Raw genomic sequence first — 11,828 nt, forward strand, 5'->3', positions numbered from 1 at the left:
AAAAAAAAATATATATATATATATATATATATATATATATATATATATATATATATATATATATATATATATATATATATATATATATATATATATATATATATATATGATAGAATAGAATTAGATTAGACTGTAACCCTGGAATAAAATGTCTAACTAAATTTAACAGAATTCTTTCAAACTTTTCCAATTTTCAATTAATTTAAACGGAAAAAGAAAAATAATGAACGCCTAAAGAAACAAAAAGATTATTTTTATTTAATATAAAAAAAATTAAATGAATTAGTTGAACGACTGAAATAAAGATGTCGTCCGGGCATTGTAAATTGCGACTTTCTAAATGCAATTATCCATTAAATAAAAAATAAAAATGGGGCCCAGACAATGACAGGTCAACGACAATAATATATTGATCTGGACTATGTTTTAAATTTATAACTATTGACGATATTAATGACTGACTACAAAAAGGAAACCATCTCCTTTTATTTCTAAAATACCCTAATCATTCTAAATAATTCCCGCTATGTCCCTTGACTCTGAATCATCTCCTTCCTCGAGCAGGGACTGGTTCTTCCCTCCACAATCCTTCGTACAGTCTTACCCCGCCAAATCTCAAACCTACATCCGTCGATTTTCTGAAACTTCTCGGATATCGCGGCGCTATGCCGATCATCAGAGGTATCGGAAGAGTTCGTCGTGTATTTCTGATTCGCATTCGTGTTCATCGACCAGTAATGATGCCAAGTTTGCTCGTACTCGTCGGAGAATTGATTTCGATCGCCGCAGCGACCTGTCGCTTAAACGTTCCGAATTGGAATTTTCTTCGAAACGGAAGTTGGAGCAGTCCGACGTCTCGAGCTCGGCGAAGAAAGTGTCTGATACCTCGCGGTTGTTTAGGTCGTTTGACAGTACGCTGAAAGTTCGATGGCGTTTTTTGGCTATTGCAGCGTCGGTTTGTTCTCGCTCTCCATCTCTTTCAACGTGTCTTGAGTTATTAACGATTTGAAGTTGACGTGCTTGTATTTGTGTAGATTTTTATCGTGATTTTTGCAACATTGTTGCATGAAAACTCATCTTTACAGGAGCAAGTCAACGGCTTAGAGGTACTCAGTTTGCAAATTACGATTTCGGTGGAATCTGACTCTCATTTCATATAGCTTTTTACCTTTCTTTTTTCTATGAATTCAACGGGCTTTTCCACTGCCTGCGCTTGTTACTCCTTTTATGTAAGTTGCTTTCCACCTGCAGGCCCGGATTTCTAATCTTAACATCAAATTACGAGCGTGTAATTTGTTCGACTCTGGAAGTGAAGATGATGTACGTTCACCGGACGAACTTGCTGATTTTATGGATAAAAGATTAAAAACTTTAGCCTTAATCACATCTCTTACACTTCTGTTGGCTCCTATTATTATCCTCAAGTACATTGACTCTAAATCAAGATCACTGGAGCACAATTTGGAAGAAATTTCACTCAATAAGCAGCTTTTGTATAAGGTGGATGTTTTTTTCTCTGTTCACCCATATGCTAAGCCACTGGCATTATTGATAGCAACTCTACAACTAATTATGCTTGGAGGTTTAGCACTATTTGGAGTGACAGATGATAGCTTAGTCGATTGTCTTTGGTTATCTTGGACATATGTTGCTGATTCTGGAAACCACGCCAACTCTGAAGGTATTGGTCCAAGGCTAGTTTCAGTTTCCGTTAGCTTCGGTGGGATGTTAATATTTGCTATGATGCTTGGCCTTGTATCCGATTCAATATCTGAAAGGTTCGACTCACTTAGAAAAGGAAGAAGTGAGGTTGTTGAACAAAATCACACTTTGATCCTTGGATGGAGCGACAAATTGGTAAAAATCTAATTTCTATTCGTCTTATGCTGATATTTCATTTACTAAATGTTGTGGAAATAAGTTGCATGGTTTATGCTTTTATAATAATTACTTGATGCAAAATGTGGTGCTTAAAGTAGTTATATCACATTGCTAATTCATCTTCTTCTCCTTTTCTGTTTGCAATGCTATTACATGGATCTAGGGGTCACTTCTGAATCAGATTTCTATAGCCAATGAGAGCTTAGGAGGAGGAACTGTTGTGGTGATGGCTGAACGAGACAAAGAAGAGATGGAACTTGACATTGCTAAAATGGAGTTTGATTTTAAGGGAACCTCCGTTATATGCAGAAGTGGAAGCCCATTAATTCTGGCAGACTTGAAGAAGGTACTTCTATGTAATGCACAAACGTTGCGGTGCTGATATTGTCTTCCATCTGTCAATAAGTTTTCTAAATAACTCAAACTAATTGTAGCCCCTGTACTTGGTCAACCAAACTAAAATCTTTAGTTTATTAACATGAAGTCAGAGTCATCAAATGAATCATAACTAGGAAAAGAAATTAGCTTCTGTCCCGACTTACGGATTTTGATAGTGTTTCTACCAGTGACTAATTGCTAGTTTAAATTTTAAAAATTTTGTGAATGGTTAAAAGTACAACAGCGAAAAGGAGCCTCTTTAGGCTTTTAATCAGGAGCATCTTCTCATCGTGATAGTCTGTCTTTATGGTTCATGAATACCATAAACTTCCAAATGTGCATATGATTATTTACATTAGAATTTTTTCTGCCGCCATGTATACAGGTCTCAGTGTCAAAGGCCCGTGCAATTGTTGTCATTGCTGAGGATGGAAATGCTGATCAAGTAAGTGGAAATATTGGTATCATTGAGTTTTGATGATCGATTTTTATTTGATATATGTATGTCGCAGAGTGATGCCCGTGCATTGAGAACTGTTTTAAGTCTAACTGGAGTTAAAGAAGGTCTGAGAGGACACATAGTGGTGGAACTTAGTGATCTTGATAATGAGCTTCTTGTTAAACTTGTTGGTGGAGAGCTTGTTGAAACTGTTGTGGCTCATGATGTGATTGGTCGCCTGATGATTCAATGTGCTCGCCAGCCAGGACTTGCTCAGGTTTTTATCAAGTTAAACGATCTTGTTTTCTTTTTTAGATGGAATAAAATATTATCTCCATGCTTCTCAACGTTATTCTCATTGATCAAATGTATGTTCTGCCTTATTAGTTCATATAATAATTCTTTTCTACACCTTCTTATGAGTGACTCGTGTATTTCTTTTCATGCGGTTGTAGATTTGGGAAGATATCCTTGGTTTTGAAAACTGTGAATTCTACATCAAAAGATGGCCACAATTGAATGGCATGCAATTTGAGGACGTATTGATCAGCTTTCCTGATGCAATTCCTTGTGGAATCAAGGTTGCATCACGAGGTGGTAAAATTGTACTGAATCCTGAGGACTCATATGTCCTGCAAGAAGGTGATGAAGTTCTTGTTATAGCAGAGGATGATGATACTTACGCACCAGCTGCATTACCTACGGTGCTTTCATTTCCCTGTAGAAATTTCATTCCCCCCCATACTAACGTCATTCACTTTCTGCTACTGTATTGCTTGCTTTCCTTTCTTGTAGTGGTATTTTATATTTCAACGTCTCTTTAGGAATTTTACAGTCATGCAGTTAGGGGGGAGGGGTGGGGTGTTGGTGGTTGGATTTGGTTAACGAATTCAAAATGCAAGAGAAGGAATTAGATCGATATATAGGCACTCCCGAGCTTACCTATGAGGGAATTTTATGGATTTATTTGTCAAATAAACTATGTTGACAAAGGGCAATCTGGAGAGAGAGAGAGAAAGCATTATTTGTTTGTGCCTATTGCCAAGACCAGCATGAAAGCCACAGAAGATTCTACTTTGTGGATGGAGGAAAGAGAGAGAGAGACAGAGTTATTTAAATAAAAGCTCTGATAGCTTTCTTTGGATGATTCCTATAATGGATAGAAGTGAGAAAAACACCTTACAACTAAAACTTACAATATTATAACTAATTTGATCATTCAGGTAGGAGAAACATCGTTCATTCATATTGCAAGGCCAACAAGAAAGCCACAGAAGATTCTACTTTGTGGATGGAGGAGAGACATTGACGATATGATTGTGGTGAGTGCTTTTATTAAAGCTCTAATTCTTTCTTTTTGGCATTGGATGCTGCAGGTTTGGAGGGGAAGTCTTCCCAAAGATTTTATTGTTCCAAAATCTGCTGAAAGAATCCTGTTGTGTGGTTGGCGGCGAGATATGGAGGATATGATTATGGTAATGTTAATAAGATCTAAGCACATGCTCCCAGTGCTTCTTGGGTGCAGGTCCTAGCGTTCACATCATGATCATTGTCATTTTTCACATTTTTCGTTTTCAGCTACTGAGAGTAGATTTCATGCTTGTACTTTCTTCTTTTACAAATCCATGCATGCTGCTTCATTTATTGGAATGAGCTCTTTATTGTCCACATTGGTTTCTACCATTATAGGTATTGGATGCATTTTTAGCTCCGGGTTCAGAGCTTTGGATGTTCAATGATGTTCCTGAGAATGAAAGGGAAAAGAAACTTGTTGATGGCGGTCTTGATATCAGCCGATTGGAGAATATATCTTTGGTTGACCGTGAGGGAAATGCTGTCATTAGGCGTCATTTGGAAAGCCTTCCCTTGGAATCATTTGATTCAGTGAGTAGCATGATTTCTTTTCTCACCCTAGAAGCCAAGTATGAGAAGAAAACTACTTTGTTACTGTTAAAAGTGAATTATTCTCTTTTTTGTATTTTATTCTGTTGTGACATAACCACAATCTGTACAGATCTTGATTCTTGCTGATGAATCTGTAGAGGATTCAGCAATTCAAGCTGATTCAAGATCTCTAGCAACCTTGTTGCTAATACGTGATATTCAGGTACTTCTTTTGAGATTTGATGTTAAATATATTAGCTTCTTGTATGGCATTAACTGCTCTAGCTATGCTCATGGGAGTAAATTCTTTGGTCTTTATGGTTTATTATTTTTTATTTTTTTGTTTCATAGTCTAGAATATGCATACATATTATTGCCATAAAAATCTTGCTTTTAGAGTCTTATTGCATTTTTTGCTGTGACGTGATAAGATTTTCATCTTTCCATCTGGTCATTTGTTCAATCAGATTTGTGGTTTTTGCAGGCTAAGCGTATGCCAGTCAGAGGTGCTAAGACTGTGACATACAGGGGAAGTGTCTCGCAAGGCTCCTGGATTGGAGAAATGCAGCAGGCTTCTGATAAATCGGTTATTATAAGTGAAATTCTGGATCCAAGAACTAAAAATCTGCTTTCAATGTCAAAAATCAGTGACTATGTATTGTCAAATGAACTTGTCAGTATGGCCTTAGCCATGGTGGCTGAAGATCGTCAAATAAATGATGTTTTGGAGGAGCTCTTTGCAGAAGAGGTATTTTTACTTTTCAATCATAAGGAAAAACATAATTGGTTGTTTTCCTAACCTACCGCTTCTCTGTTATTATCAGGGTAATGAATTGCATATAAGGCAAGCTGATCTGTACCTTCGTGAAGGGGAGGAACTGAGTTTCTATGAAGTACTTTTACGAGCTCGACAGCGAAGAGAGATCGTGATTGGTTACCGTTCAGCTCACGCTGAAAGAGCTGTTATCAACCCTCCAGCCAAGCATGAGCGACGGAAGTGGTATCTAGGAGATGTTTTTGTAGTGATAGCCGAAAAGGAATGACATTCGTAGTGCCATTTCTATATAGTAAGTGATTCTTCTTCATCATTTCAGTGATTTGATTTTCATGATAGAATTCAGAAATTAATTCCATCTGAAAAACCGAATTTAGAATAATCTCAATCAAATGACTTACACTTAGAACTCAGTACAATCTATAGAACACATCCTATCCAAGGTCATAGCCTTAAACAATTGTTTGGAGTTGTTAATACAATATGCACTCTTTATTCAGGTAGACTAGTAATCCGAAGGGACAGGCAAAGCATCAAAAAGTGTTTATGTTTCAGAGAAATTATTCAGGAGGTGGCTGGTCAACAGCCTTCCCTCTCTCTCTTAGCTTGGCCATAGCTTCTTTCATGGCTTCCTTCCTCTTTCTGCTAGCTAGCACTTTTGCCTGAACTCCACTCAGATTGGGGTCCTTCTTCTCTTGCGGGGGAGGTGGCGGCGGCCTCCTGGCAGCCGCCTCTGCACTCTGGACAACCACATTATTCAGTCCAAGCATTGCCCCTGTCAAGATCAATGCAGCGTTCCTGCAATTTGAAGAGGAATTCGAACACAGAATTTTTCGTGTTAGACCATCCTTGAATCTAAAAACTGTTGCGATATATTCAAGTAATGACTGGTACGACTAACAGATAGTCGCATTGGATGCACAGTGATAGGAAACAAATGGTTGTACCTGCGGGAGATGAGATGGGTACGTGCAGTTTGATTGCACGCGTGGCTGCGAGCCTGCAGATTCGGAAGCCTGAGACAGGTGGAACATCGTGGGTTGCTGAATCTGGCGGCTGTGGCATTAGCAGTGGCGGATATTGAAGATAGTGAATGTGCCATTGTTTCTCAATCTCTCACATTACCATGCGGGAGTTTAGGAAATTATACAATCATTTCTAGTGCTTAATCAAACAGACTATCATCAAAGAGGATATCGCGTTTGGCTTCTGAAGAGTATGAATATCGAAATCTATTGGTCAGTTGTGGATAAGGCGCTGTAGTTGTGGGCCCTACACCCAATTCCTCTTCCCATTTTGGATTGGAAAATTTTGAGAGAGATCGAACCATAACCTTAGAACAAACAGTAGCGCTCACTACTCTCTTAATCTTTTAATTAAATGATTTTAACCTCCAAAATTTGCCTCATGAATGAAAAATTACTTGAAAGATGAAAAAGAAATCCTTTGACAAAAGAAATATATGTTATAAAATTTAATGGCTGAATCTAATTTCTTGAGGAAATTGATAGAAAAATTGGCATGAGGTGCTGAAGTCAAAACTTGATTTGCATTAGAAGAGATTATGGCTGGCTCTCAAAAGTGACGCAAAGTCAAGACTAGCAGAAGTATAATAATCTAAGTAACATAACAATCCAGAGATGTGAAAAGTTCTGGACTAACAAACGTAACTTAATAAGAAATAGCAGAACTGCAATAAAATCCTTGAATGTGGACACCAACTTGTGTTGTTTCATAATTTTATCTTTCACTCGTCGTCCTCATCATCGTCGTCATCCTCATCAGCATGAGCTTTAGAGTTAAGCGCATTCAAACGCTCAACCAAGCGGGCTTTTCTTTCGTCGTATGTCAGCTTCTTCAAGTTGTACCTGTCATTCAAAAACCCACCAATAGGAAATATTAAGACAGAAGCCTCTTAGGAACAATTTCAATCAATTTCCAAAGACCCGAGCACCATTTCTACCTCTTGTGTGCCTTGGGTTGTGGCTTGTCAGATTTCTTGACTACAGGGTCTGCACGAATGGCAGCATGAACTTTCTTGTATAGTCCCTCAATGTTATCGGCCTCGATGCCCTTCTTGATGTATTGGCTGAAGTGAGATTGATACTTCTCTGGTTCATCTTCCATCAAAGTCTAAAAGGCATATGAACGGAAAGGCAAACATTGTTGATAACATTTTTAAAGAGTGAAATAACAACCATCTTTCAGATAAGGTATACATACCCTCATGTATGCAGCAACGTGGCCACCAAAAATGTACTTACGATGAACTTCAGCATCAAGCTGCTTACCATCCTTGGAAAAACCAGCAAACCTCTTTTCGCTGTGAGGAATGTCCAATCCACCATCCAAAGCACCCTGCGTTTAACAAATTGAGATACGTTGCAAGCCAGACAAACCACAAATTCACAGACAAACAATCATCACAAGATGAGAACAGCTTCTACATTATCAATTTCACTCGGGCACAGAACTATAATAGACTGAAAAAATACAGGAAAACAAAATGGTTTTAAACCCAGAAGATGTTCAATAGACTGGCAATAAACGGTAAATATTAGTTCGAACGTAATGGAAACACACGCAAATGTAGAATATAACGATATTAAATAACAATGGAAACCAGTTGTCCTTGAAATAAGATCATATTTAAAATGCCAACTCTATCAACACAGCATGAATTCAACATTTTAATAAAGCATTGGTGAGAAAAAATCTTAATCTATTTAAGAGATGATAATAATATCAGCTTACTGATTAACTAGAAGTTGAATACGCAGTCACTAGGTACCTTAAGAGCACCAAAAACACGATTTCCAGTTGTGGTTTTGAGAAGACCAACATCAAGGAGAGCACGGAATGGCCTTCTTGTATCTGCTGGCTCAACTGAGTAATCTTCACCAGTAGCCTATGAATGCAAGGTCATGGCATGTTAAGCGAATTGAAAATATGATAGATATAGAGATAAAAAAAATGGTTAAGATTCAAGATACCTCCACATTGCCCTCGTATTCTTCATCCATATCAAGCATTTTCAAGACACGTCGAGCCAAGAGAAGTCCAGTGCAGTATGCTATGCAGTTATAAAGAATTGTTCAAACACTAGATAGATTAAGGGGAACATTCAAAATGAAAACATACAAGGAATAAAATGATGAAAAGGATTAAAAACACACCTGCAGCATAGTTGGTGAGACCAACTTCAAGCCCATAGCGGGGAAGCTCATGAGAATAAGCTGAAGCAAGGACCAAATCACCGGCAATGCTAGCAGAAATAATTTGAGCTGTAACGTCTTTGTTTGACTATTGAAATCCGTTAAGAACATACGTCCCAAGATGTGCATTAAAGTAGGTGTCTTACTAAAGTAATTAATATAAAGAAATTAGAAGGACAAGAACAAATTATTTCCATTTGACCATTACAGAGCAACGATCATCCACGTCCTTGCACACATTTGGTAAATTTCTACAAAATATTCGGATTAAAATCTTTAGTAGGATACAAATCGAACAACAAAACGATACTTGGGAGTATTGTATTTGTTTTTGTCTTGATTAATAAGACGAATTCTGGCCCGATAGTCAGTCTTTCCCTCTGCGAATATTCAGACAAAGCCATCAGAAAATTAAATAAAGCCAAAACATTCGTATATTATTTATCTCGGAGAAAATTACCTCTTCTTCTCTTGAACTTGACTTGATAACGTTTGAAGTAGGCCTTTGTTTTCTGGGCTTTGGCAAAAGCCTACAATAAATAGCTCGACGTATAAGCACCCCCAGCATTGAAAATATATCACGAACCACAGAAAATATATGACGTCAAATTCAAAGTCAATGGTACAATGGCTCCCAAAACAAGGAAATAAAAGGACGATAGCTCAGATATGTGAAATCGAAGTCGGAAAACAAGTGCGCAGAAATGAGAATTCATATTCAGGTGGAGTGCGTGGGGAAATATTGAAGAAACCAGTAAAACTCTCAGTACTCTATTAGTTTACATACATGTCCAAACGTGCATAACATGAAATCTATGGCTACATACACGTCTCAGAAACAGTAAGATATAGATTCAACTACACAACGAACTGCGAAGATGAAAAATGCGAGGGAAAAGTAAATTCAGTGGAATCATGATGCAGTGAACTTCAATCGTATAACCAGACAGTAGAAACAGGTATATGATCCAACGGTGGGGCAAACCAAAGAAGAAAAAACGAGGGAAAACGCAAAAGGAGGAGAGAAGAAGCTCTCACCATTGTAGACTTGAAGCCGCGAGAACAGAAAGGAGCCGAAAGGGAAGTGGAGGAAGACAAGGGGAATGGGCAGACTCCCTTTATATAATAAACCATAGGTTTTCTTTTCTTTTGGGGCATAAAACCCTAGGTTGCTCGTAACGGGCTGACGGCCCATCTCACTATTGAAACTGGGCCGGGCCCATCTATTTTAAGGTACTTGAAATAAATTAAAAGTTTATGAGTTTCAATTATCTCATGGAGTCCCTCAAATTTATTATAAATTTTAAAAAATAAAATTTTCCTTATATATACATATATTTGTTTTATTTTTATTTAATTTTATAATTATTTATTTTTCAATTACTTTTTAAAAATTAATTTTTAAGAGTAACATTTTAAATAAATAAATAGATGTAAATAACATTGAATGAGGGCCAAAGACTCAAACATACGTCACTTGGCCATAAGCAACACAATAACAAATAGACTTAACTTACTTGTTGTTGGAAAGTGAATGCTGCACAATCGCAAGCCCGCTGCTATCAAAGTGCGATTGTGACAAATGGCGGGCTGAGTTGAGTTAATTATTTAGTAAAATGATAAAATAAAAATGTCTCGTTATCTATATATATATTTAGGCATTTTATGAATATTTATATATTTTAGGAATAAAATGTATAGTTTCTATTACAGATACCTTTTTATCGGACTAAGTTTTTAATCCTAAGCAATTTCAAATAATTTGGTATCAATACGAAGTTGGTATAGGTTGTATGATCTTTTAGAAGTATCAGTATGCTTTTATGGTTGTAGTTTGGTTGTGTTTGGTATTATTGAGGTATTATCAACACAATGGATCTCCTGACATCGGAGGAATCAAGAAACTAAACAATATTAACTACAACATATGGTAACTTGCATGACATCATATCTACGAGAACAAAACCTTTGGGAGGTCGTTGGCAAAAGCAAAATTACGCTTCTAGAAGAGGAACATAATGGTGTCTTGTGCAAATGAAGAATAAAGGCAGACAAGGTAATGTTGTCTTAAAAACCAAAGTCGAATAAGATATACCGAAACACGTTCGGGATGACAAGATGTTGAAATAAACATAAGACACGTTTGGGATAACAAGATGCCGAAAGAAGCATAAGACATGTTTGGGATGACGAGACTGTAAGTTATGGAGAACGAATTGTCAATTTATTGGAAGATTACTGGACTAGATTTAGAGTTTATCGTCGAATATGCTCCAATGAAGAGAATCATCATCAACTTCTTATATAGTTTGAAAATTTGACAGACAACCAACAAGTAATGACTGATTAGATGATAGATCTCAGACTGAATAATGAAGAATGAAGTATAAGCACTCCACACAAATAAACATCGAAGCAACAATAATTTTAAAAGAGGAGAGATTTGAAAGCATTTGCTGCATTTCAAAAACTTTTAATAATGTTGCACAATTCTTTGCCACGATGTTCTAAGATGTTATCGAAATTAAATATGGCTTGAAGACCACCACCTCGAGTGCATTTAAGCCATCCTCGTGGATTTTCTTATTATCGTTGACTTTTGACTTCACTCAACACGAGGAAGAGTAAACTCTATAGTCACATATTACTAGACTTCCTCTATCCCACTCTACTCCCTATCTCTCTCGACCTATTCACCGGAGTATGTTGGGCTGGAATGCCTTTGTCTTATGACTTTGACTCTTTTCGGAGGGTAGAGAAAAGAAGAATTTCTTTGTGTCTTTATTCAAGAACTCGATAAAGCTGTTTCGTTCGCTCATTCCCTTACTTTCTTAAATCAAACGAGAGTAAGAAAAGAAGAAGAAGAAGAAGAAGAACGGAAGGTCAGGTAATAAAGTTAAAGGTTTCGGAGTTCAGCAAGCTGCTCGACCAACAGAAAGAATAGAGACGAGAGAGAATATGCTCAAATTAATGTTGAATTTTTCCTTGTCCAACCAAGTTCAAGATTGAATAATGATTTATTTCCTTATTTACCGTGAATTCAATTAAACAGGTGAAAGAAAAAAAGAAAGAAAAGATTCGAGACATACCTTGTTTACAGTGAAATGAGGGAAGAGAATATCAGTTCAAGGGAAGGTTTTCGGTTGAGTTTTGACTTCTGAAAACGAAGAAGAATAATATGTTCCGGACTTAATTCATAAGGTAAATAGGGGAAGGTTAGGTAATAGAGTATAAGGTTCCGGAGCTCTCGTATCAA

At 37.0% G+C, this 11,828-nt stretch overlaps 3 protein-coding genes and 1 long non-coding RNA gene across 10 annotated transcripts in view; 2 read left to right on the plus strand and 2 right to left on the minus strand.

The window, feature by feature from the left end:
* The first annotated feature begins 490 nt into the window (after positions 1–490).
* LOC111492175 (ion channel CASTOR-like) lies at positions 491–6,361 on the plus strand. Of its 6 annotated transcripts, none has more exons than XM_023141461.1 (13): positions 491–955; positions 1,035–1,106; positions 1,252–1,857; positions 2,045–2,227; positions 2,645–2,704; positions 2,772–2,975; positions 3,154–3,402; positions 3,922–4,173; positions 4,388–4,582; positions 4,713–4,805; positions 5,067–5,330; positions 5,407–5,653; positions 6,282–6,361. In XM_023141461.1, the coding sequence occupies exons 1-12, from the start codon at positions 527–529 to the stop codon at positions 5,623–5,625; spliced, it is 2,826 nt and encodes a 941-aa protein (XP_022997229.1). In that variant the 5' UTR covers positions 491–526; the 3' UTR covers positions 5,626–5,653; positions 6,282–6,361. The 6 variants fall into 6 exon arrangements, with proteins under 6 accessions (XP_022997229.1, XP_022997221.1, XP_022997214.1 ...); XM_023141453.1 differs by having other exon boundaries at positions 5,407–5,649; positions 6,282–6,359; XM_023141446.1 differs by having other exon boundaries at positions 5,407–5,649; positions 6,261–6,322.
* On the minus strand, positions 5,758–6,575 carry LOC111493312. Its single transcript, XM_023142974.1, has 2 exons — positions 6,305–6,575; positions 5,758–6,155 (listed from the first exon to the last, which is right to left on the minus strand). Exons 1-2 carry the CDS (start codon positions 6,457–6,459, stop codon positions 5,918–5,920), a joined length of 393 nt encoding a protein of 130 aa, XP_022998742.1. The 5' UTR covers positions 6,460–6,575; the 3' UTR covers positions 5,758–5,917.
* A 312-nt stretch (positions 6,576–6,887) lies between these two features.
* On the minus strand, positions 6,888–9,686 carry LOC111493018 (60S ribosomal protein L5). Its single transcript, XM_023142587.1, has 9 exons — positions 9,611–9,686; positions 9,033–9,102; positions 8,861–8,952; positions 8,534–8,660; positions 8,351–8,430; positions 8,149–8,265; positions 7,581–7,715; positions 7,321–7,490; positions 6,888–7,225 (listed from the first exon to the last, which is right to left on the minus strand). Exons 1-9 carry the CDS (start codon positions 9,611–9,613, stop codon positions 7,105–7,107), a joined length of 915 nt encoding a protein of 304 aa, XP_022998355.1. The 5' UTR covers positions 9,614–9,686; the 3' UTR covers positions 6,888–7,104.
* Positions 9,687–11,664: 1,978 nt separating this feature from the next.
* The window catches only part of LOC111493399, a 631,558-nt gene continuing 631,394 nt past the window's right edge, over positions 11,665–11,828 (plus strand). Inside the window, exon 1 of one of the 2 annotated variants that reach the window (XR_002720005.1) lies at positions 11,665–11,719. This is a non-coding gene — a long non-coding RNA (uncharacterized LOC111493399). The remainder of the gene's footprint in view (positions 11,720–11,828) is intronic. The other variant, XR_002720004.1, reaches the window with a different exon arrangement.

This window comes from Cucurbita maxima, unplaced genomic scaffold, assembly GCF_002738345.1.
Source record: "Cucurbita maxima cultivar Rimu unplaced genomic scaffold, Cmax_1.0 Cma_Scf00001, whole genome shotgun sequence".
In the NCBI taxonomy this organism is placed as follows: domain Eukaryota; kingdom Viridiplantae; phylum Streptophyta; class Magnoliopsida; order Cucurbitales; family Cucurbitaceae; genus Cucurbita; species Cucurbita maxima.